Source organism: Haplochromis burtoni, unplaced genomic scaffold, assembly GCF_018398535.1.
Source record: "Haplochromis burtoni strain Fernald_Lab_line unplaced genomic scaffold, NCSU_Asbu1 Contig_63, whole genome shotgun sequence".
NCBI lineage: Eukaryota > Metazoa > Chordata > Actinopteri > Cichliformes > Cichlidae > Haplochromis > Haplochromis burtoni.
The window spans coordinates 785652-812338 of NW_024582424.1; the positions used below are offsets into that span (position 1 = coordinate 785652).

A 26687-nucleotide genomic window follows, 5' to 3' on the forward strand; every position below is an offset into this window, starting at 1 on the left:
AATATTCTCTTTATTTAAGATAGATATTGGATGTATTCCTGTTTGACTTTTTATAATAACAGAAAAAATAGTACAACAAAAAAGAAAACCGAGGTGAAGTGTCAGTGGAATAATAAAAAACACACGACTTGAAGAAGAAAGACAGAAAGAACAGAAGGAGCAAAAGAGAGGAAGGCAGGGTCTTGAATTAATGCCAATCACTTCAAGGGACTATAACCTGACCACTGAATTCTTTGAAACCTCAGACACACAGATAGAAGGAAGCAGTTCTGGTGAAGCAGCGAAAGAGTCTGGGAGGTAAGAAGGAATTAAACTGATGAAGCAGTGAATGTGAAGTTATGAGGGGGAAAAACCGGTGGGGTGGAGTTATAGCGTCCACACCCAAATGACCTGTTTCCAAATAATTATGAAAGAAGAAGAAGAAGAAAAAAATAGAGCAAGTCCCCAAGAACAAGACCAATTTTCACACTCTAGTGCACAAAGAGAAGTACCGACTCTAAGATGAGAGGGTTGGCTGTATTATACTGGCCCACTTAAATCTTAATGTGTTATTTGACTTGGCAAAGAACTTGGTATGTCCCATTGAGTAGCGGGGAATCTTACCAGGGTTTGCCAAGTCCGCTGCAGCCGTACTGAAAAGCTTTTGCCTTGGCTAGCCTGCAACCTTACAGGGTGGTTCCACCCTGTGGAAGAGTGGAAAAGGGTGTCGGGTTGGGATGATGAAATATAAACACTAATGGTTACAGTACAGCCTTTAATTTTAAAACTATCATCGCGAGCACTTACAAAATGAGTACAAACAAACTTGGGGTTTCTTTTTTAGGAGAGAGGAAAGAGTGAAACTACACACGTACCAGAAGTCCAAGTGACAGGGGTTCACATTGGCCTGCTATAATAAAGGAAAAGGTATAATGTGACTTGAAGTAACGTAAATGCTTTTTTGGTTTTCCTTATAAATGATGGAAAATGAAAGCTGCAAGAACAATTTTGCGGTATACAGTGTACGCTGCTGTGAAACCAAAATAATGCAAATTTATTAGGCGAGTGGGAAAATCCAATAAAAACTCTCAGTGATTGGCTTAAGACAGAAAACTTATTATTCCACTTTTCTAAGACAATAAATCAGGAGTTATTATAGGGACTTGTCAAATGTAATGACTTATTTTGAACTCAAAAGCTATATATTCAACACGAAGCGTTGAAGTTGGACAGAGCTATTGCCGTATTTGGCTTATAGACGCACAAACAATAAACTGCTTTGGCTAAATAAAACACGGCTTTACATTTGTGAGGCATGCTCCAATTGAAAATCCAATAGACGACGTTTCACTTTGCAAAGTGCGGCTTACAAAACTCCTCTGTTGCCCGCTAACCCACATTTCATCGCAGCTTTCCATGAAATAAAAAAGCGAGATCATGTGTTGTTTCATTTACGGCGTAGTTCAGCGTGAGGTCAGAAGGACCTAAAACACTCACTGTACGGCCCACAATTAGACTTGACATTCTGTGTTAATAGCTCGATTTGAGTAGAGTGTTTTCCGAGGATTCATGCCACTATGTTTGAGAGGTCCAGACGCATGGGAGGACAACCCTAAAAAAAGAGCCATCCGTGGCTGCCAACATGATAAACCTGTAGGGAGGAGCCCAACATACCCAGCCCCCACAAAATTCATCCTCAAAAGCAAGTATTGCTCTTGCAAACTTACAGGAATTTGAAAGATAGGCCACACCGCACTATCTTCCCAGTGACCTACATTGGAGAAAATAACAGAGAGGTGAACTGTAGAGACAGAGAGAGATGTTGCGAGGAGGACAGGAAGAGAGGATGAGAAATTATGCCAAGATCTGAAGACGCATTTTTTAGAGAAATGGTGTCTGGCAGCATGCACAGGGTCAAGACCCGCAGCACTAGAGCTCAAGCAGCCATCTTGGCAGTCAGTCCTTTTTGGGGTTGGTGGGGGCGAGTTTGCGCGGGGGGGTGGGTTTCAAGGTACATAAGTCTGCTGGGACTCACCATTTCCTCTTTCTCACTGCTGTAATAAAGAAGCTTCTATTTTTCTTTCATACAGTTTATCTTTGATCGGTAATTTATTACTCAGTTGACAAGAAATGTAAACATCCACATAATTTGGAGCAGAAATCATTACTTCCTGTAGTTATATTTACTATGAGGACAACGATACTCAGAAGGGGATTAGTAATCAAGGCATCTGATGGTGTAAGCTGTTCCCCCACGGGGACAGTGACTTTCTCTCTCTTCCTTCCTGTTCTTGTGAATATCTCAACCTTGGATTCAGTCATTTCCAATAAACAAGAGAATTCAAATAATCATTGTGACATATTTCACTCGCTCCCTTTGTCTCCTTTTCTCGCTCTCACATGATCGCACACAGCGCACTCCTCCCTCTACAGGGCCTCCTACATGGGAAAAGTAGACGGGGCATGAAAGGTACACAGTGTTGATCCAGACGATAAGCTGACCAACTGGGTTCATTTATCAAGGAAAATCAGTGCTCAAATGTGATCCTGGTGTGGGATGCAAAGCCTTATGACAACTCCATCCCATCCACAGCTCTGGGCTTGTTGTCGTAGTTGCCTTGCAGAAACCCTTGAAGTGTTATTACAGATCTTTTCTGCCATAAAACAGAACATTAGTTAAAACAAATATTTAAATCTAGGTAAGAAGGACACAAGGGAGACAGTCTGAATGATGTATGCCAGATTAAACTATGCCTAGAAAGACGGAGAAATGACCTTAACCGTCTTTATGCTGCAAAACCCGGTTATATGTGATATATTAAGAAAACCGCAGGCAGATTAGAGAGACACAGATACAGTAAGTAAAACTCATCTGGTATGACTTTCTGTGCAAACTGAAACCCAATACATACATATCAGATCTGAATACTGTGCAGTGATAATAGCTGAATATTCATTTTAGAGCGAGCGGAAGACAAACATTCCTGTCCTTAATGACATCTCCTGGGAGGAAGTTCATTACACAAGGTTGTTATGCAACAAAACTCTGTCACTTTGAGAGGTCAAAGGAGGTTCACATTGCTAACATTAGCGCAAAACCCAGTGGCAACTAGGTTAGTGACACTCCCTGCATAAAAGAGGATCTTTAAAAGAACTGGGATACAAGTAACATCAGTTCTCCAGGTAGACATGATAAGACTTCACTTCTGTGACCTACTTTGTGTGAGACTGCAAAAAGAACATCATATAAAAGGTATGGATATTGTCTAGCTCATAAAACCAGACATTAGAAGTGGAAACCTTTTGAGTATAACCAGTTCACTAGGGGTGTCACACAATATTCTAAATCCGAGTGTGTAACCAAATATTCTTAAAATAAGCAGACATTTGATTTGTATCTTATGCATGCTTAAATGGTTTACTTCTGTGTTAGCTTTCCTGAACAATTAATTAAATGTCATTTTTGGCCAATCCTGACAACATAACCATCAACCACGTGTTGCTTTTTTGTACCCTGAGTACTAAACCTCAGGCATTTTTGAACAATCCCACAGTGGTGTTTGAAGCACCAGCAGGGCCTCGGAGCAAGATACTTGTCTAAGATGATGTTGATCTACAAAATACCTAGGCAGAAAACATTGCTCTTTGGAAAAGAGGTTAAATATCCTTTTCAGACTTCTACTCCCTCTGAAACTGTGCCCTTGTTTTTCCTTTGGAAGCAACATTAAAAATAAGTCTGTTGTCATTATTTAGGGTACCCGAATGTAGGCAAGGTAGCAGTCAGTTTACCTGCGATGTGTTTATCAGACGTCTTTTTAAGTTGTTCACATATTCTAACAATGTGAATTAAAGCAATAAAATTTAAAGAATTCAACCAAAGAACCATAACTTTTCAAATGTCTAATTTTCATGATTTTGTTTTATATCACTATTGAGTGTTAATAAATAATTATCAGGATGGTGTAAAATGTAAAGGGCAGTATATGGCAACATTGTTACTTTACAGAACATCCAATGTGTCCTCTTTTTCTTCTTCTTCGTTATTATTACTATCATCATCTTGCTCTGTTCATCGGTCCATCCCTTGAACCTAGAGCTACCATGAGGATGTGATGGTTCACATCCTGTCACTATAAGGAGTGTCAAGGAGAACAATCTTCAAGCTTTTCTTTTATTAATTTCTTAACCATAAACCTCTTTATAGGAAATTTTATTGGCACAGTGCTCCATCTTTTTCTTGACTGAAAGAAAAAAAGAGCAACTATCATCACTAATACTGTTGTAGTTCATGTCCCACATTTTCTCAATTATATTTCTTTGTCTTTATATTTAGTAAGTTTTTCCGATAACTTTCAGAGAGACATTTCTTTCAGTGGGGACAGCAGTGAGCACATAAGTCCCCCGTTGTCTTTCTCTACTAAATCACACTAGCCTCATTGCGTTCACTTATCGCTGATGCGTTCATAACATTACTATGTGTCTTGGATGTTGCAAATATTTGCATACTGCCCAACAGAGGTATGCTGCAGCTTTGTTGTGCCATGTATGTATTCTGTTTTGATTAATTCTGATCGCCCACAGAGTAGATGGTGTAGTGTCTCTTCTTAGTGTTGAGCAGCAATAGTAATAATAATAATAATAACAATAAGAAAGTAAAGAAGAAGAGTTTGGTGAGTCTGTATGGAATAATATACAGCAACAATGAGCAGGGAATTCTGATAGTCGTTGAATCATCCCACATAGTAACAGCCAGGTGTACATGTCCTCATGGAAGGTGAGGTTGACTGTAAGTGCGCGTGCACGTGTGTGTGTGTGTGTGTGAAAACATTGTAGATGCAGTTGCTCACTGTTCTGTGCACAGATGGATGATTGATGTCCATGCAGGCCTACATTTTTGAGTGGATTGGAGTCACAGCACATGAGCAAACACAAGATGGGAGACAGTGGAACTCTTCACTACAAAGACTAGCAAGAGTCTCTGTACCACAAACACACACTGCAGAAACTCAAACTCACACACCACACCCATAGATCCACTTCCCCACCTCCACTGCTTGAAGATCTACCTGCCAGCTGCTGCCAGTCGCAGGGAAAGATGGGCTTTGTTGGTTTTGTGAAGCCCACCGACAAGACCCCCCTGGAGACTGCAGGTCTCCAGCAGCACAAGCCTCAGCCTTATCCACTCCGCCGCACAGGCAATCTGTTTTCTATATTACCAGCCTGTATCACTGTACTATGCACTATAGAACAGCAATTGAGCAGGAAATTAAGTTAGGGGATCGGTATTTGGCGGAGGAGAACGAGCTGGTGTGGTCTTCTCTCTCCACATACAAGGATCATTAAATATCACATGAGTTTTTTGATAAATTTCCTCTTCTCCTCTATCTGCTGTTCCCATCAACTTACTCCCCTCTTCCCCCTCTCTCTTTTTCTCTGTCTCTTTTCTTTCTTCTTCAATTTCCCTATCATCATCTACCAGTTTCTCTCTCATCTAGCTGTATTTGTAGAGTGTATGAACCAAAACATCCTAATGGATGTTTAAACAGCTTGAGATGTGTCAGCCTGGGAACTACCTCCCTGTGACAGGGAGCTCTGGCAGGGAATTGAAACCATTACAAGGGGAAAATAGGGGACATATTTCTTTCTTGTCCTTTTTGTTTATTTCTCTTCCTCTCTCAGGATCCTTTTCTGTCATCCTCCTCGCTTCTCTGTCTATTTTCTCACATTATTTCTCTGTACAAACAAACGGAGGACCGACTCGAAGCATTTGTGGATTCCAAATTGGAGCAGTCTTTTTTTTACTTTGATTACTTTCCTTCCCTTGTTTCCATATGTACTCTCCCACCTGAGTCTTAAATGAGTGACCGTGTGATTCTGTGTAAGCATAAGTAGTGAGTGAGGGAAAGAAGGACAAAGTGAGCGCAAGCTAGGTCAGTGCGCTACTGTTCATAATAGTAGTACTTACACTGGAGCACTGCCAGCACACATACAAAAACCATCTCAGCGCTCTGACGTGAAGCAGTGGTTTTATTTTTTTTTTTTAGCACAAAAAGGACTTTTTTGTTTCTTTTATTAACTTCTTAATCATAAACCTCATTATCAAACTAATAATTAACTTATATTTCAGATTACTTTTAGGTTAATTTTGGGTATTCAAATGCCCCAGATCTCTAATATTAATGAAATGTATATTCATAGAAGACATTGATTCCATTATCTCTTCTTCACACTTTAGGGAAAATCCTTATTTGGTAAGATAGAGTGGACCTGAATGGACTACATTTATACGATTTCCTAAAGCTTTCGAGCAAATATTTAACTATCACACAAATTTGACTAAAAATATTTTCTTCTGAACTGCTTAATATCTAATGAGGCCTTACAAAATAAAGACGTTTTTATAGTCGTGACTCATGGAAACACTTATCCCCTGTCTCTGATTGACATGTTGAGTTTCTTCTTCAGAGCAATGTTTTTGCCTGAAACTGAAAGCAGACACTGCTTTTATTACATCCATCCAGACAGACAGACAGCAGACACAGAAGCTCACTCACAAGGACAATGAGCTCTCCTGCAACAATTTAAGGTCAATCAGTAGCGCTGACAGCTAAATTAACAAGTGCTACAGGCACCATTACATTAGACCCCTGATTGTGTAACAATAAATATATCAATACTCTGTGTCACAGATAAACTAATATCTACAAATAAGCAAATCAAACGGAAAAAAAAAATTACTCTGGAGATAGGTTTACAACCACCACTGGCTACATAGAACATACAGGTTACTCAAGACCTGTGTATCGGTCAGGTTAGTAGGAGGCAGTCGGAGAGATAAGGTGCCAAACAGGTCTAAATCCCTCCTGAAGCTGACTTGATGGACAGACAGGCCACCATTAACAATGCGGTAGCTTGTGAGAGCAGCAGCTGATGGAAAGATACCCTGGCATTTGCTGTGTTAAGAAGTGGCCCTTAAAGATTTCACACTTCCAATTTCTTTGAATTATCTGCCATCTCCAGCCTGTCACTCAGCCTGACAATCTCAGATTTTTGCTCACTGAGGCAACGGCCTGGTTATTGACAAAGCAATCCACAGTGATACAGCAAAACCTGATAAAACATTAGTCAAACGACACAACGTACAAATCTAGACGCACCTCACACTCGGAAAGATGCTCACACTTTGTTTTCCCTTTTTCAGCTGAGCACAGCTTTAGTACAATACGAAGTAAGGATTGTCCAGAATTATATTTAAGAGTTTGACCAATAAAGAGTGGCACAGATACAAAGAAATCCAGATATTGAAATATATCATCTAATATCCTTGATATATGTATATATGGTGAATATGATTAATAGGAAAGGAAAATGATCAGGTTGTAGGTATATCTGCAGTGAAGACAATAGTGCATGGCTCTTCAACACAGTCACAGATGAAGTGACACAAGCATTAACTCACTTTGGTCTGTATCATCCTGTGCATTTTTTTTTGTGATCTTGATACACCAGTGATGCCAACATATCAGGTTTATCTTTGCCTTTTGTGTAAAAGCATAAATCTGCGATTTGCTGTCACATGAAACTTGGTTGAACATCCATTATACATCACAATTAGAAGCATTATAGCTGACACAGCAGAAAGGATTCGCTATAGTCCACTTATGAAGCAGTGATGACAGCCAATGCTGTTACAAGACAGAACAGACCGCTTATCAGATCTTTGCTGGTTTTGATTCGCTCGCTGATTCAGACAGGCCATGATAGAAATATCACAACATCCCCATTACCCTCAGCATTCAGTACATAGTGCACAGCCTGTGCTTTCTATGAATTATTAAAAGCAGACAGATTATGCTGCAAGGCTGCACGGCTGCTAGTCTAGAGGCAGGTTACAGATGCTGCTGAGTAAAACAGTAACATCAGAAGTGCGTTTGTTCTTTTTTTAAAGAAGGGGCTTTGTTCTCTTCTTTGTCAGATTAGGGGGGCTTCGATAGGTTTCAGCGTATGGGTTTAAAAAGAAAAGGAGGAGGAAATAGTTGGTGGGGTTTGGACAAGTTGTATGCTTGTGGACATTTGTGAGTGTGTATGGCACAAGATGAAGAGGGGGTGAAGGGCATAGTGTCAGGGCTTGTCTGACATGTGGCCTGGTGGGCTGGCTGGATGGTTGGTTTGCTGTCTAGATGGCTGGTTGGGTACAGCCCAGCTCAAGCCTGGCAACTCTCTCTCTCTCTCTCTCGCTCTCTCTCTCCCTGGAGTGACGGGCTGAGACATTAAGACAGGCATTTTAATTAACTGTGCCACTCTTCCACCTGCTGCCCTCAATATGCTCCGGCCCTGGCAAGCTGTTTCTCATACCACTGACTCCCTTGCACTCCTTTTGTTCCATCTTCCCCATCTCTCTACTTTTTGACTTACTCCTCTTCTTTCTCTCACTTTCTTTCCAATTTTCAAATCTGACCCCTCATTACTTCGACTTTTCTCTCACCCAAAGCCTTCTTTCCTATTCGTTGTGTATCCCTCTGCTGTTTGACCCTAATAAATGAAAACTCATACCAATAGATAAGGCGATTCCATCAGGCTCAAATGACAGAGTTAGCCAATTTCTTTTTCTTTCTTTCTTTTTTTAACTTGGAGAGAATTAATTCCTACATGTGTCCTGTTCTACTGGCCCTCTAACTACCCCCTCCCAACCACTGAACACAGATACACGAACACACACTCGCGCACACACACACACATTGTACACACTCATGCTCTTCAAATCTATCTGGTAATTCAGTTCTGCCCGACACTCATCAGGCTATTCATTAAGGCCTGATTGGAGATGGATATTTCTTTTTCCTCCTGACAGAATGGAACTAGGGATCAAGCTGGGGACATTACAGGATTTGGAAGAGGGACTGCAACACACAGCCATGTGAGTGTGTGTCTTTTTTACTTGGTCAATCAGTGTGAATGTGAGCTCATAAATGTTTGTATTAATATGTGTAAATGTATGCCTGGCGGTTTAAGAATCTCATTTGGTGCCGTGACTCCTATAGTTTAATCATTTAGATCATAAATTGAGAATTAATTCAAACAGAACGGAGCAACAAATGATCCACTTTTAGCACTCTACTTAAATTGTATTACACTTTTAATGGGGTTAATAATAGACGGCATTACCAACACAGGAAAACGGCACTACAAAGTGTTGTATTAAAAGGATTAATGTTCTCCCTTCAGAATTGAAGCCAGGTCTTGGAGATACAGCTAAAACTAACAAATGGCCCAACTCAGGCTCCATGATGGGGCCTCAGTTGCAGTCATACTACAGTAAGAAGACAGCAACTGGGGCCAATATATCAGCCTGGCAGACACGGCGCATTCATCTGCCGTGTGGGGAGAAGTGACTTTGAAGTTCTCCGCGGTGAGGTGAAAGAGCAGCTGTGGCCTCAACCTCTGTGTTTACGTAGCCGCTCAAGCCCTGGGAGAGCTCTTAATGAACGATGTGGATAAATGGACACCACGGCTAAAAGCACACACTCAAATGTCTGTGTGCGGGCTAAGACACTAAGGCACTGATTTATTAGCCAAACATCGGTATTGGCCAGTATTCTCCATGATGATCGCTATCAGCTTATCTGAAAAGGAGTTCATGCTCACCAGAGGCTGTTTGTCTGTTGTTTCCCACTACGTTAGCAGTATTACACATGGGATCGAGTATCAAAAAGTTGTACACATTTGAACTTATGAAGTTGTGATGAAAGGCTGAAAGGCAGTTGCGTATTTATAATGAAGAGTTCTAGGTCTCAGTGGCACAAAATGGGAAATAAATAATGAAGATGTGCAACAAAAGACTCGTATAAGCATTGCTTGAGGTCAGATCGTTATTTAAATTTGTATCAGAACTGCATGTAGAATTTCAGCGTATCCCTTATAATGTCATAGAGGTCATCCACACTGTTAACTTATATGTCCACATGTGCTTTGAACTGAAATATGCATCAACAGCTGGCAGGTGATGGTATGTTTGTAATAGCCTTCAAACATAAGCAGAGACAAACCTGTTAGAAGAAGGCTGTGCCAACATCCGCCAGCAATGTCTTTCACTGGCGAATCTGGTAGCGTCACTTCCTCTGGGGACAGGATGTTTCCCTTTGTGCTTCCACATGACCGTCCACATCCCCACTGAAACAATTTCCCATCACCTGCATCATCAGTTAATAAATTGAGTTTAAGTAGTAAACAATTACACTTCCAATTTAAGCCAATAAATATTTGTGGTATATTATTAATGAGATGAATACAGTTTCAGCGATGATTTGTAAGTTCCCCCCCAAAAGTCCAAACTTTTGAATACTCAGGTCCTTTTATCTTATACAACAGATATGTGATACCAAGTGATAGAACATGTACTGAACCCTGTACGGTTCCTCCATTAAAAGCAAAGCACCCCACCGGAGGGGCCTCCAACCCCCTGCAGCTCATTTTGCATCTCTCTGCAGCACGCATCTCGGAGCATGTTGTCCTTGTTGTGCGGCTGCTGCGTGGGGGTCTCTAGAGATAAATTATGGATGCAACGCAAAAGCTGTAAAATTTGTTGTATCTTCTATTATCTTCATGTTAAAGGCCACAAAAGCTCTTCAGTGAAGTCAGCCATTAAGAAATGACAGGTATTGCTATCAGGCTTCTTTATAGGCTATTACCTGCAATGACAGCAGCTGCTGCTGCACCACTGTACGGCCTATCACATTATTTGCAGCTAAAGTCAGCTACTGTGTCATTTTGCCTCATTTTCTTGACAGTGCTATCATAAATCCATTGGGCTGCAGGGGAAACTGTCGACTACCCCGATTATCTTCATAGCCTGAATGAATTCTGAAATGTATGTAACAGGCAATGACTGCTATGGATCAGGAGCCAGGGCCATATTCTCACTAACTCTCTCCCTCTCTCCCTTGCTCCCACCACCACCCCAGCCCCCTCCTTCTGTGTAACGCTCTCAGGTGATGTGCTGATGGAGGGCTCAAGTACTTTGACTAAAAGAAGCCAACTCTGAACTGCAATGACAGCTGATGACAACAATGTTAGCCACCCCTTCTTAAAGGTGTTTTCTGCTTGAGCATTTTACTTCCCCTTGCCCAAAGGGAGGGAAAAAGACAAATAAAATTGAAAAATATCACACAAATCTAAATTCTAAGTAGTCGCCAATAGGACCCTTCTATGCATTTTGATGGACAAACTAGGGTCCAAGTTCACACATGAAAAATTCAGTCCATTTTTTCAAAACTTAAATATTTTCAATCCTTATTTATTCATTTAAAACATTACTGTGATTAAATGTCATGTAACCCAAGCAGACATACACAGTGCATTACAGTACCTGTCAGTGCAAGATTATGGTTTGCCCCACAGGTGACCTTCGACACATGGTCCACACGCTCCACAAAGCGGGGAACAACTGCATTTTCATTAGAACCGCTGCCAATTTGTCCATAATCATTTTGGCTGTAGGGTGAAAAGCATAAACACGTAATTAGGAATATAATTAATTACCTGCAGGCATCATCTCTTTTATCACATTTTAAACTCCGTAGAACACAATTTCAAAGCATGGAAATATCGTACATCTTTCGATTTCTATAGGGTAAAAAAAAAAATTAATGAAAGCATAGCAGCAAGCAGGTTCCACTGGGGACTGTGCAACATATGTGTTGCCTCCCATTTCTATGGATCCTCTTTGTGACAATAACGAGACACAGCCCTATCAGAAGTGAAACACCTCACTAACTAATTAGACTCTCAGGCTGCAGTCTGACAAAATAAAAAAGAGAAAAGTGCTTGAAGGGAGACTTGCTCTCCCGCAATTTGCATCTGCCACTTTTTACTGCATCTGTTCCAAGTGCCATTCAACGTTCTCTTCCTCCTTTTGTTGGAAAGTGTTGAGCCCCAACTATTTAAGCTCACCTCCTACCTACCCGGAGCTTTGTTCCTGCTCCTTTGCAGACCAGTAATGAGCCAACCGCCACAAAACTGCTAGGAAATTAATGACTCATTACGGACGGGGCCTAGACCGCTCCACAGCCTCTTGCCTCTTTTCCCCCGCTCCACCCACATGCCCACATGTAATCCTCTGTCTCTCCCCCCTTTTCTCTCTCTTTCCCTCATCCCTTCAACCCATACAGAAAGACCCCAACACCTCCCTATCAATTAGAGCCTATTACAGGGCTCCCATGCTAGCAGGGTAAAGAAAGACGGCCTTCACAGCTCAAGAGTGTGTGCAGGAGAGATTGGGAGAGTTGAATGAGGAGCCTTAAGGTGCTCCTTTCACACCCTTGCCCTTATCCATTATGCCAGCGTGTAAAGCCCCCTTGGAGAAACGTGTAGCCCCAAAAAGACTTGGGGATGAAAATAAGTCAAGGGAGGAATTCTTGGTCACACCTTTTCCCTTTTCCGTCTCCTTCAGTGTCAAATTATATCATAACTAGTCCTCAAGCAAAGCAACATGGTCACTGTGCTCCTCCTTTAAATGGAGTGTTAGAAAAAGATGGTAAGCTCTGAATGGCACGTATTAATCATACCATCTGTGTCTGTATTGATAGACAGACCAGCTGAGACAGATATTTAGCAGATGAAGCAAATGGCGGACAAGCACGTACACATGAAAATTCATGTGGTTATTGATTTCTTTTAGTTTCACTCTTTCAGTGCATTCCACTAGGTAATAACTACTTATTCGTGGGATTGTTGGTCTTTGTTCAGAGGGACTAAAAAATATGATTCTACTTCTCTAGCATTTTTGAATATCTTTTCTCTTTTTCTGCACGATAGAATATGTATCAGCTTTTCATTCAAGCATTCTGTGCTCACTGGTTTTTTGAAGCTAAGGTGCATTTCAAGGCAATCCCTCTGAGAGTGAATGGGTGAGATCACATGGGCTTGAGGTGGTTTAGAATGGCAAATCCTGCTGAAAGTGTCATCTCCAGTCGGAGGCATCAATTTGGTGTGTGAAACAGAGGCCCAGGAGAGCCCGATAGCCTGCGAGATTCCTGAAAGGAGCAAAGGGGCCTGGGGATCAGCTCATACACACCTGGATTAGACAGGAATTTCACAAAGCGCCTCGAATACATGAAGGAAAAGTGTAAAAGGAGGAAAAGTGGAAGAAACACGATAGACAACTTGGGATAAAGTGCAGAGAGAATTTGAAAGGAAAGCCACTTATTTAATATCACTTCTACAGTATATGGTGACCCTCTGTATTTTATACAGTAAATTAATTTCTTTGTTTTACAGAAATTAGTGAAAACAACATAAAAAAATTATATATACATATATATGTACACACACACACACACACACACACACACACACACACACACACATATATACATACATACACACACACACACATATATATATATATTTGAAGAAGAAAATCCAAGATCAAACATTAACATGCACTTCTAAAGCCAACTGAGTGAAAAGAGACAACTTTTTGTCCTCTTTGACTTTGACACTATTGTATACAATAGTTATTTATCATCATATGAAGAATACACAGAAAAAGGAGTTGATCAATGACCTCCATCTGGGGACGACTGTCAAAGCTCATAAATATGTTTAATAGGGAGATATTAAAACATTGACATGCACAAATTAAACCTAAATTACTGGTAGCACTATTTCTGGCCAAACATTTCGGTAACTGTAAAGCGGTGCACATAGGCAGCAGTATTATCTCTAATATAAAGCCTCAATTAGCTTAAGTGAGAGCAAAATGGCTGATAATTATTGCACCAGCTCATTAGACTTGTTCTGACACTAAAACCACTTAAATCACCACACAGACATAAACACCAGCACAGAGGCAAACGCACACATGCAGATGTTAGCGTTTATTCCCATCGTAATGAGGCAGATACTGTGCAGGTTGGGTTTTTACATGTTTAGTGGAAAAACTAAACACTTCAAACTTGACTTAATAGGGTCTCACCATTACATAAGCTAATTAGAAATCGGTACATGGATGGCAATTTTACTAAACGATAATAAAAAAGTAAAAACAAATGGCAAAGGAGCGTCAGGGCGTGTGCTGTTGTGCACTTCAGGTTTAGTTACAGACATTTTTTTAACTTCATAAGCGAGACCAAGTTAGAGCAAAGAATTTTTAGTCTTGAGCAAATACAATGTGATCATTTAGAAGTCAATAACAAAGTCACTCAAGTCAAAAGTCATATTACGGAAATATGATCTATAAAATAGCGACGAACACAAAGGCAAGGTATTTGCTGTACCAGCAATAGATCTTGGCTAATAATGATGCAGGCTCCTATAGAATAAAATCCTTGGGGCCAGTCATGAAAGTTTAAGATTCAATGCGGTAAAATACAATGTGCTGTAAAATATTAATGTGTGTGGTAAAATTATGCTGGGGGTAATATTTTAGATTGCCTCTGTCTGTAAAAAAGACGTATCTGTATTTATTTACAAGCAGGGATAGTGGATGGGGGGCTTTGTTTGAAGCCATGTTTATGAATATTGACTCTGGCTCCTTGGTAAGTGGCTATAAATCTGCGAGAGGATCTTTGTAAAGTTCCCTTGGAGGACATAACTTCAGGTCTAACCGTCTCCTTCCTTCACTTGACTTTTAAACATTTGGATATAGCCTGGCCAACTACATTTAGAGCTGCTTCTAAATTATGAAAGCTTCCACTTTGATAGTCCAAGTGCTAACCAATCAAAGTTGATAAATTGCGGCAATAGATTTATCTAGGACAGAAACACAGGTGCGTTTGGCCCTTGATCTGGAGTGTTTATGAGTTTGGGAATTAAAAAAATAAAAAATGGATCTCTGCATATCTAGCTATGTTCCAAACACTGACTTAGATGCCTTTAAAGCTTTGAGATTCCCACCATCTACCCACACTTCCTGAAATATACTTACGCCAGATACTGACATGTGTGCATGTATCATCTGACTTTACAGCCAGATCTTTCAGTGCTAGTCTCTGATGAAAAGTGTGAACAACTTGAAGAGCGTGACCTGTGCTGATAGGAGGAGCATTACTCCTGTGATCAAAAAGATCATACAAGTAAAGATCATATATCACGTCGCTCATATCACCCGAGGCTATTGAGACCAGCTGGAAAAGTTCTATAGGTCTGCACTGTAAGAACCTTTTGCAAATGACTCATTTACACCTTCGTTTTTCTTCTTTACCTCATGTTTGACATGTTTATCTATTTATTTTCTTTCAAAGTTCCAAAGTTCAGATCACAGAGGTGATTGCATTAGCAATATTGCAGCCGCTGGCTGGCCTGGAGATGATGGACACAGAGGTCCGTATCCTCCGGCTACCATGATTACATAGGAGCAAGGATTAAGAGAACTGATTTCTTTCCCGGTTGAGTTCAAAGGGCTCAATCAAAGTGTTTCACTGTTGAACCCATGCCCCTTGCTTTCGATGCATAATTAACTGACAAGTGGTGATAAGGTTAAGCCTTGCAAAAAAACAATTTTTGCTTTTATTCTGCCGGGTGATGAATGCAACAACAGTTGATGTCACTGTGCACTAAATAATGACTGGAAAGCTTCATTGATTCAACCATCTAATTCCAAGAAAACAGCTTCGTCCTGCATTAAATTGGAGAAAACTGACATCCCTCTATTAAAGCCCCATTTCTCTCTGTCAGTCGCCTCCATTTCTTTCTCCACTTTTTTTCTCCTCCATTTCCATTTCTTTCTCACTTTGTGCCTCCTGCTTCCACAAGGCTTATCCTCAAGGCCTATCCGTTTATGTAGAACCTCAACTATCTCTCTCTTGCCATTCTGTCCCTGACGCTAGCTGACACTAGGTATCAGTTCACACCCCGAACACACAAAGAGAGGTGCTAAACAAGGACTTCAGGACATGTCACAGCACACTTAAAGGGCTTCACAGTAATACAGAAGGAGTCCACATGTGACACAGTGAACAGAACACATTCACTCAAGAGAATGCCGCACAATGCACACAAGCTACATGTTTATTTTGTTTTAGCATAAAACAGTGGTATATTTAATTAATTAGTGTATGACCTAAAAATTGATCATACGTAAGAGAAACAAAATGAGTTTTAAACACAATTAGAAACATGTGGCTGAGTAAATCTGCATTATTAACGTTCCATTTTAGTGAATAACATTTAAATTCTGTATCTAGAGCTTAATGATCATAATTATAAGCCTCTGTTGCTACTTGTGGGTTTTTTTCCACGAGACCACGTGTTTGCAGTTATGCAAGATATAGTGTGCTTCTGAGATCTAATGAAATTAGGCGATGTGCAGTGCCTAATCAGTCTTGATTACCTGTTGAATGTTACAAACAAGCATCCCCTGGCTCTTGAAGATATGAGGGTTGAGGTGTACTAATTACAAGTGAAGCAGAAATGACACACAAGCAGCGGAAGGATATAAAATTGTTAAGAAATATGATACAAAATGTCCCATCGCCTAAACAGACAACCCACTTCTATTTCTTTTGTACATTTCTACGATTAAGATTCTTTAGTTTCACACCTGATGAGTAAAGCGGTGGGTTTCCTTGAATGTCCAACCCACAAGAAAAGCAATCAATTCTGATTTTTACCATTTAAAAAAAAAATGTACCTACCCTGAGAGCTGAACACACCCCAAGATACTGTAGAGGATGTTTCCACTGAAGAACCCGAAAAGTTGATTTTCAGGTTGCAATCCAAACGCTTTCGGGTACATTTCTAATCACATGAAAAGATTTCCCCATCTCTACAAAAGCCTAAAGCTTAAAAGCTTTCTAGACATGAACCACTTCTTCCCTAAAGTTAGTGCAATCACCCAATATATGCATATTTTTTTTGCCTCCTCTCACTTCCTGTTTTGTGACTGAAAATAATGTGGAGCCCACACCACTTTAAACCAGTATTTACAGTTACGATCTGCCTGTTGTTTTCCAATGAGCCGAGCAGTGCTTTGCCTTTTAAGAAAAAAAAAATTCATTTAGCTGTAAGGCAGTGTGTGATAAGACAGAACGAAGACTTCCCTCATAACAAGGCGCATGCCAAGTCTGACATAATCCAATCTGGTCCATTTTCATCTGCTTTTGTCTTGTGTTTTTTGCTTCTCTTTTGGACTTTCCTTTGGTTCCTACGATGGCTCAAAAACCTGAAATGACACAATTCGGTCGCACTTGTATGGTGGTAAGGCTGCAATCCAAACGGCTTTTCTGCAGAAAAATCCTTGAAGACCCACACACATTTAAATCTGGCCCTGGGGGCAACAGGCTCTAAACCACTGAGATAAAAAAAACATCCAGGCCAGAAAGCAAAAATATACATTTTAAGGAAGGGCTTACCATAGCAACAAAAAGGCATGTCAAACTTGTGGAAAGGAGGCATTCTGACTGAGGAGTAAACACAGACCAGTGTGCCTGTAGGAAAGCCTAGGCAAAGCTCTTCGCATATCAAAAGGCCCAGCCTCACACATGTATGCAGCAGAAAGAAAGACAATGGCGGTAATAACACAGGATGTGTTAGGGTCCGGAAAAGACGGTTAAACGGTCATTTGTGTGAAGAGGCATAACAGGGCCTAATAGAGACGGTGCAGTAGGCAGGGTCTTGTAGAAAGAGACAAACAGTGTGTACTTAAAAACAGTATTCCGCCTCTACAAGAAGCATTCCCTCTGTTCAATTAATCTGCAACAAGTCGAAAACATCTACTTATGTGCCAGTTATCACCCTAACTTGGACTTTGACATTATTTTCAAAACCTTAACTAATAGATTGAATAGGTTAATTTCCGACTGATTAATACTCATCGACCAGACAATTTATTAGGCACAACCTGCAAGTAATTCTTAATGGCACATATTCAACAAGTTGCTGAACACCTTCCTCAGAGATTTTGGTCCACATTGACATAACAGCATGCTGCTACTCCACCACATCCTAAAGATGCTGTATTGGATTGAGATCTGGAGACTGTGGAGGCCATTTAAGTACAGTGCAAATTCTTACCCTACCACCCAAATTCTACAGCAAAAATCGAGACTCATCAGACCAGGCAACATTTTCCAATCTTCTATTGTCCATTTTTGGTGAGCCTGTGCAAACTGTAGCCTCAGTTTTCTGCTCTCAGCTGACAGAGGTGGGACCTGGTGAAGTCTTCTGCTGCTGTAGCCCATTTGCTTCAAGGCTCGACGTGTTATGCGTTCAGAGATGTAATTTGAGTTACTCTTGCCTTCCTATCAGCTTGGACATTCTCCTCTAACCTCTGGCACTGACACGGTTGATATTTTCTCACTGGATATTTTCTCTTTTTCAGACCACTCTCTGTAAAGCTTAGAAATGGTTGTGCAGGAAAACCACCGTAAATCAGAAGCTTTAGAAATAGTCAGACCAGCCCATCTGGGACTATGCCATATTAAAAGTCACTTGAATTACCTTCTGTTCATCCTCTTGAGTCTTTCATTAATAGGCCAAAAATCCTATATCTCAAATCACAAGAAAACAAAATTGTCACAAATATTATATTGATAAGGTCATCCACTCTCTGCCAGGATTTTTGTCCTGGCGATAGAGCCACTGGCAGGAGTAGTGCAGTGAGACAAAACCCAGACACAGACACAGAAGGTGTCCAATTGGGTCAGTTACCTCAAAAATAAATCTTTTGCTGAAAATCTAATTCCATTTTTTACACAGCCAACCCAATTTTTATTCAGGTTACTAACTGTTTGAACAACTTTAAGGTATGAGGTAAAAAAAAACTATGAAAAGAGGGAAACAGGGTTTATAGATGTGGTTGACCAGCTGGATAAAAATCCAAATATTAAAAGTGCAAATCTGCATTCATTCGTATTTGACTGAGGCAGGTGTATACAGATGTTCTTTTGTAGCTATTTTAATAATTTCCTGTCCTTTCTCCAATAATGTCTTTAAGTCCTAATTAAAACATAAGTGCATTAATCTGCAATTTGCTGCAATTCACTTTAATGCACTGGAATACAAAAAGCCTAAATTCAAAATAAACTATAAATTCCTAAATGAAAAAAAGCTAAAAACTTCAAATGAGTTAGAATTTTGAACTGCTTCCCTGGTTTCAAACTCATTCATTTTTGTAAATGACATTAGTTGGTTGAAACACGGTCTGTTGCTAACATAGGCATTACAACATTTTGTTCTCCAGCATTAAATACACAGTACATTATTTAAGAAGACTATAGCCTTTGTTTAGGAGACTTAAAGTCCTGATGGAAGACTAGGCAGTTTCATGCCACTGATGTCTTGCGATTATGTTGCAATGGTGTTTAAAAAGTTAGCATTTTACTTCAATTCAATTTAATTTAATTTAATTTAAATTACACCAAATCAAAACAACAGTCACTTAAATGCACTTTATGTTGTAAGGCAAAGACCCCACAATAAATAGAGAGAGACAGCAAACCCCAATGATCAGAATATTCAGTATGAGCAAGTACTTGGCGACAACGGGAAGGAAAAACATGGTTTTAACAGGAAGAAAACTCCACCAAAACCATACTCAGGGAGAGGGAGCCAACTGACAGGTTCCATCTTGGGACCCCTTCTGTTTAACATCTACATGCTCCCACTGGCACAGATTATAAAGAACAACAAAATAAACTACCACAGCTATGCAGATGACACACAAATATATATATCACAATGTCACCAGGAGACCAAGGCCCTGTACAGGCTCTTGGTAAATGCATTGAGGAAATTAATGACTGGTTGTGCCACAATTTTCTCCAGCTAAACAAAAACAAAACTGAGGTAATAGTCTTTGGCGCCAAAGAAAAACGATTACAGATCACCAGAGAACTTCAATCTATACACCTAAAAACCACAAACCAGGCGAGAAATTTGGGTGTAGTGATGGATGCAGACCTAAACTTAGAAAAACACATTAAGACAATAACAAAGTCAGCTTACTATCACCTCAAGAATATTTCAAGGATAAAAGATCTGATGTCTCAACAGGACCTGGAAAAACTAGTCCATGCATTCATCTTTAGTAGGCTTGATTACTGTAACAGCATCTTTACAGGTCTACCTAAAAAATCAGTCAGACAACTACAGCTCATTCAGAACTCTGCTGCTCGAGTCCTCACTAAGACCAAAAAAGTGGACCACATCAGTCCAGCTCTGAGGTCTTTACACTGGCTGCCTGTCCGTCAGAGGATAGACTTTAAAGTTCTGATGCTGGTCTATAAAGCTCTGAATGGTTTAGGACCAAAATACATCAGTGACCTCCTGACCCAGTATGAACCTTCCAGATCCCTCAGGTCATCTGGATCCGGTCTTTTATCAGTTCCCAGAGTCAGAACCAGACACGGAGAAGCTGCATTCAGCTTTTATGCTCCTTATATCTGGAACAAACTCCCAGAAAGCCTCAGATCAGCTGAAACACTCAGTTTATTTAAATCCAGGTTGAAGACTCACCTGTTCTCAGCTGCATTTGAATAAAGCACCAAATCCACACTTTTAAGCTTAAATTTCAAAACTTACATTTTAACTACTGATTTTATCTACTGTTCTGATTTTATCTGTTTTGATTTTATATACTGTTTTGTTTGTTTGTTTGTTAATTAGTTAGTTTGTTTGCTTGTTTTAATCAATTTTAAATCATGCTTTTTATTTGTTTTTGTTTCTAATGTCTCTGTAAAGCACTTTGAATCACCTTGTTGTTGAATTGTGCTATACAAATAAACTTGCCTTGCCTTGCCTTGACATGAGAGAACAGAGGACACACTGTGGGGGGGAAAGAAACGTTTTGACAGCTGCATTAAGAAACTTGCAAAAAAGTAAAATTAGCCTTAAATTGAATTGAAATAATCAAAAAGTCTATGGCATAAATTCCAGCAGCTTTTTTTCAAGAAAAAGTTAAACCACAAGTTAAATTTCTTGTTTGATAAGATAAAATAGACTTCATTCATCACAAAGTCTGCAAATTCCTCCGTTACAGAAGTTAAAAAAAATATTAAAAAGTTAAAATATGCACAGGACCCAAGACATGGATGAAAAGAGGAGCTTTAATTTATTTCTGGAATTTATATACAAATGAATTCACAATTTGTCACCTTTCACCACTACAGGTTTTCTTCATAAGTTTCATCAGCTGCAATGTACTCAAGATACTAAATATTATGCGCCACATCGACTAAAATATGGTTAAATTTATGGTTGAATTTGAATTTATGGAAACATTTATCAACAGTAGATTCAATATAAACTTTGAACTAGTTCCAAAGCAGCCCAAATATACTACATGAACTGAGTGAGTTATCTCACGGAAAGGTAGGTCATTTTTTTGTGTTAGTATTATTACAACTGTTATTATAATGTCATTTATCTTTTGTATTCATGCATATTTTTTATACTTTTTTTTGCGCAACTTCAGGTTATAGATGGAACTGGCAAGAGGAACTCCCCAACATAAATCATTAAAAGAGTAACTACAGACAGGGAAGATGGAACAAAACCACAAAAGTACTGGGTATTTTATGAAACTGTTAAAGAAATACTATCCGGTAAATCTCATACTATTTTGCCTCAAATCAAAGAGAGGGACGAGGAATCCAGCACCCTGCCGCTCTGGGGCATACGGTGGCACCTTCATAGCGAGCCGTCGATATGCAACGAGGATATCTTCAATCTTCAATTACATGTGACGACAGCAAAAACAAATTCAACAGGGAGGTGAAAGAAGGGGAAAAAAGACAGAATGGGATTCACACAAATAAAATCCGTGCCATATTCTCCTTTTCTATTCGCACTCATGCCGTGAATGCTTATATTTCAAGTGTAAACACAATCAGTGCTGTGTAGGAATGATGAAAAGCCGTTACTCTTATTATAGGAGAAAATAACAAGCACTCATGAAGGGATTGATTGTTTTCAAATCGTAGATCTTTGTAAGAGGAGTGTAAAGTAGAGCTAAGTCTCCATTATAGGACGCTGCTGCTACATTGCTTTTGATTTTCTGTCAACATCCCTCTTACCAACTAGGCACTGTATTTACTAAATGCATCGGGGCCAAGAAATGGATTGAAAATATTGTTCGTCTTCTGCAATCCAAATTGTGTCAACCAGTTGGAGGTATTGCAGGTCTTTTATTCCGTGTGTCTCACTCTGCCAATGTTTATAGATACTGTAGGACTCTTCTGAATAGCTGACAGCACAATATGGGTGTAGTTGTTGTAAGAAAACCAAACATAAATTAACCGTGAACCATGCGAGCAGGCAACTTACTCCTGCAAAGCTCTTTTTTCCAATGCAGGGATTATACACAGAAAAGGAGACCTGAACCAAGTGAAAATGGTTCCCCCAAACATGTCCCCATACAAATCAACGCCTGTTTAATAAACCGGCGTGCTTTACAGGTTTTACACCCAAACACTGTTTTATGATGGTAATGATTATTGAAACATTTTCAACAAATTAAGCACATTAAATACAACTTTGAAAAGGCATAGAGAATGATAACGTTCACATTCGTTTACCACGGCGTTATATTTTAATACCTTGTTTCGTGTTTTCTTGAAGTCACACACTTCATTTAGAGGATTGTAATTCAAGCACAAGCAAGACCAGCATCCAATCCTGTGCTATGTCAATGAATTAGACAGTTACCGCTTAACATTTCATATCCTCAAACATCACCACACGAGTCAAAAACCTAAGGATTTGCTCCCAGTAATTATGTGCATACACTTACCTGCATGCCACACAAACACAAAGCTCGTGCCCTTCTCTGGTTACCACACTGTCCTACAACAGTGCCTATTATAAGTCAGCTGCTGCCCCCCTCACCCTTCCCCTCTCCCTCAGAGTCATGGCCCTTCTGTCCCCTCTAAGTACCCCAATAAATTCAAATGTAATGCTCCTAAATGAGATCACTTACATGTGCCATTTCTCTTCAACTATATTTATCATCTAACACTTTGGCCTTCATTAACAAATAGCACTCAAGGAGGTGGCAGTGGTGGGTGATTCCTCATCTCTGCTGTGGGGGAAAGCGAGGGAGGGAGAAGGCTGTCACCAAAGGACACCAAGCAAAATGGGGGTGGAGTGGGGGGGGGTCACACTTCACATTATGACGTAAGCCCAAGTACAAAGTGTTTCACGAGGTCACCTAAATTACTGGCAAGCCAAATTGGAATACTTTGAGTTACATTAACAAAGGCAAGGACGTACCATAACATATTTGTGTGGCATTTAATATTTTGACATTCAAATCCTTTTGCTTGCACGAGTTAAAAATATGAAGCACAAAAACCGTTGCAGCCACCCGGGATGCCAAGGATACAAGGATGACTCATCTCTGTTCACCAAAACATGTCACAATCATAATTTTAACCTGAAGCAGTATTGTATTACATGCTCTCTCTCTCTCTCTCACACACACACACACACACACACACACACACACACACACACACAGAAAGAGAGAGAGAGCAAATCCCTCCTTCAACTATCAAACAAAACAATACCAAAGTACAGAGGCCACCCACTGCCCAATGAGCATCAGCTAAATAGTTTGGCCATTTACATCGATGCATTTAATTGGCTGTCGTCTCCAGCATTGTGCAAGGCAGTGGGGTGCATCTATGGCATTACTCCTGCAATATTACACACAGTGCATTACTTAAGGTTACGCCTACCTATTGTTTAATTTATATCCCAACTATCCTTCCTGTACTGACACTGTCTCCACATCTGCACTGGAAGAGAAAACATTCAGTTTAGCTATTAATTATCACAACAGTGGAAAGATGCACAAAGCAAGGGTAACCCCCTTTTTATTTCCTTTAATAAACATTTTAAAACAGCTTCATTATAATAATGTATTTTGATTAACGATGTTTACCACAGTGCTGGTAGTGAAAATTGCTTTCCCATAAATTAAACCAATAAAAGTTAGTTGATGAATTATTGCCTAAATGTAAAGTGTTACAGTCTAATTCATTCACAGCAGCACTACTCTGTAAAGTATCTACAAAATATACATATTCAAGAAATAATCAACATAATTAATTAATTTCAGGTTCCAACAACTATCTTGATAATATTTTTTTGGTTTTCTTTCATTTTCAAAATATCAATTATGAATAGGAATAACAAAGAAATACTAATGTTAAGAGTTTTTGTAATGCTGCAATATCATATTATCCAGTTACTTTAGAATATGTTAAAGGAACTTAGAATTACATAGTTAAGGTCTCAGAGAATCGGCATACTAATAATTATTCAAGTGAACCACTTGAAGTATACTTAGAGTAAATTAAATGAGCAGATTCAGTTAATCTGCATTATGCTGATACAAAATTAATTTTACATGCATGTGTCTAATATATATACATATAAACCATGCATGCAATTATAATTCAATTCACAAACTTCTTTTTTGGTTTTGTTATGTTTTGCTGATTAAGAAACACTGTTTTGATCTAATACCCTCTATACCACATAAGAGTATATTTAAATCAAGATGAAATATAAATGTTACAACTTGCTGTGAAAAGAAACTATTTAAAAAAAAAAGTCATTTATGCAGCATCTTCATGGACGTCACAGTAAAGACGCTGAGGGCAAAACAACACAAAGGCGTGTTGAGAGGTTAGAAAAGTGAAAATTGGTTTATGTCAGAGTGCCAATTAAGAAGAAGTCATACTCACAAAGCTCAGACGGCTTAGACTTAAATGGAAAGAAGAAAAAGAATCCACAGGCATAAAACATGTCAGGTAAAATCAAAGAGAAAATATAATTTCCCATGAAGAAATCAATTTGTATTCCTGTAGCTGATGTTTTGGCTTTTTTTTTTTTTTAAACCGGGCGACATTATAGAAGGAAATGCATTTTTATCACAGCCACTTTCAGTTCTTTTCTGATAACTACCATGCTGATTTCAAACAGTGCTTTGTGAGCCTCTTGTATTTAACAGAGCAAAAGGCTGTGTACCCTCAAGGTAAATTTACTATCTCTCTCAAAAAAAGCAAAAGCAAAAGCAAAAAAAAAAAAAGAAAAAAAAAAGGGAGGAAAAGCTTTGTGGGGCAAGTCAAACATTTTAACATCTCTGTGTTTCATCTAAATCACTGACAACAAAATAGCCTCTAGCGTGAGTGTCTCTCTTTCCCTCAAAGTTAACTATGACATCTGGCATGGGCTCTGAACACCATGACAACAGACACCACGACTATAGACACCACGTCAGCATACAACTGTAGTGCAAGAAAAGAGGCAGTGAAGAAGGGAAGGATAGAAACACAGCTTGCTAATGGGGAGAATGCAATGTAAAGAGATCACTAACTGCCATTATTTACACAACTCCCCATAACAAGTGGATTATGCAGATCCTAGCTATTGTCAAGACAAATGTCATCTTAAGGTTTCCGCTTTTTTTCCACAGTTTCTAAACCTACGAGGAGCATATGGCAGTGACATGAAATGTACAGTAAAATAGAAAATGCACGCTAGGCTAATAACCAATGAAGCCCACTTGATTAACAGTGAATATCAGTATGAATAATTCATTTAAGCGTAAAGTATCAAGAGAAGACGGTACATCAGCCCCTCTGTGTGCCCTGGGGCTATTGTCATGGTGGGCATGATGGGAGGGGACTGTAACGCAAATGTTTTCATCTAAATATCCTAATTCTGTAATTTAATGAAACTCTAATCATGATGAGAGGTTTGAAACACTGTGCTGAGGAAAACTACAGGCAAGGGATGACAGAGTGACAAAAAGAGAGAGAAAAAGCAGGGAGGGGGGAGGGGTGGGGGAAAGTCTTGTTTTTGGTAAAGTGGGGAACACTGTGGCAGGTAATACTCTGGATACTGCCACTCACTTTCGCAATCAGGCAGAAATTATAATTTTAATAGACATTCAATTAGATTCATTATTTCACATTTCTTCCTTGTGTCGGTCAAGACCCCTCTCCATTCAGATTTATCTCCGAAACACATTTTTGTTCATGGGGAAATGATGGATTGACAATGCAAAGGGAAGAGTGAAGTCAATTTTGCCTGATGTCACTGACAGCTTAGCATGTAATTACTGTCACATATGCACAATAGCAGTACCTAGAGAAGAGCAAGGACAATCAATTTAGCTTTCAAGCCTGCAACTTCAGTATTACTACATAACTTTATTTGAAATAGCACGAGTGGAGATGGTTTAAATGTTAATATATATAAATGTATGAGGTGTTGTAGACCATGTCCCCCCCCCCCAAAAAAAAATAAATAAAAAATAAATCTACCTCTATGGCCTCGAATGGATTGTCCAGCAGCACCCTCTTGTGGAGCGTAACTAAAGTGCAATCAATATTCAGTATTGCAGCCTCTCTCTCGCTTCTCTTCTCCTCTCTGCATCCTGCTGCAGTACTCCTCCTCCGGCTGCATCTTCCCTCCAGCCTCTTCCTGTCGGAGATGCTCGGCTACTTCCCCTTTTCTTTCACACTGCATCTCCGCCTGAATTTCTCGCTCGGGCTTGGACGCGATCTCAGTGACCTCTTAGTCAAATATTTAGATGGTCGATTTCAACCCCTTTAAGGAACTGCCTCACAACCTCTCGCCATAAAGAAATCGATGGGACGAGTTCAAATGCCAGAGAAAATGTTCAAACATAAACAGGTTCATTGGGAGGCTATGGAGGGGTGGGGGGTATTGGCAGAGGTAGAAGTGCTAGTGGGGGG

The 26687-nt window shown here is 39.6% G+C and overlaps 1 protein-coding gene across 3 annotated transcripts in view; it reads right to left on the minus strand.

Moving 5' to 3' along the window:
* LOC102292338 (ultraviolet-B receptor UVR8) overlaps positions 1-26687 on the minus strand; it is a 300520-nt gene that overhangs the window by 171711 nt on the left and 102122 nt on the right. For all 3 annotated transcript variants that reach the window (XM_005922836.3, XM_005922835.2, XM_005922834.2), the window contains exons 6-7: positions 11345-11469; positions 10026-10169 (exon numbers count right to left, since the gene is read on the minus strand). In XM_005922836.3, coding sequence (XP_005922898.1) covers positions 10026-10169; positions 11345-11469 — 269 coding nt within the window. The remainder of the gene's footprint in view (positions 1-10025; positions 10170-11344; positions 11470-26687) is intronic.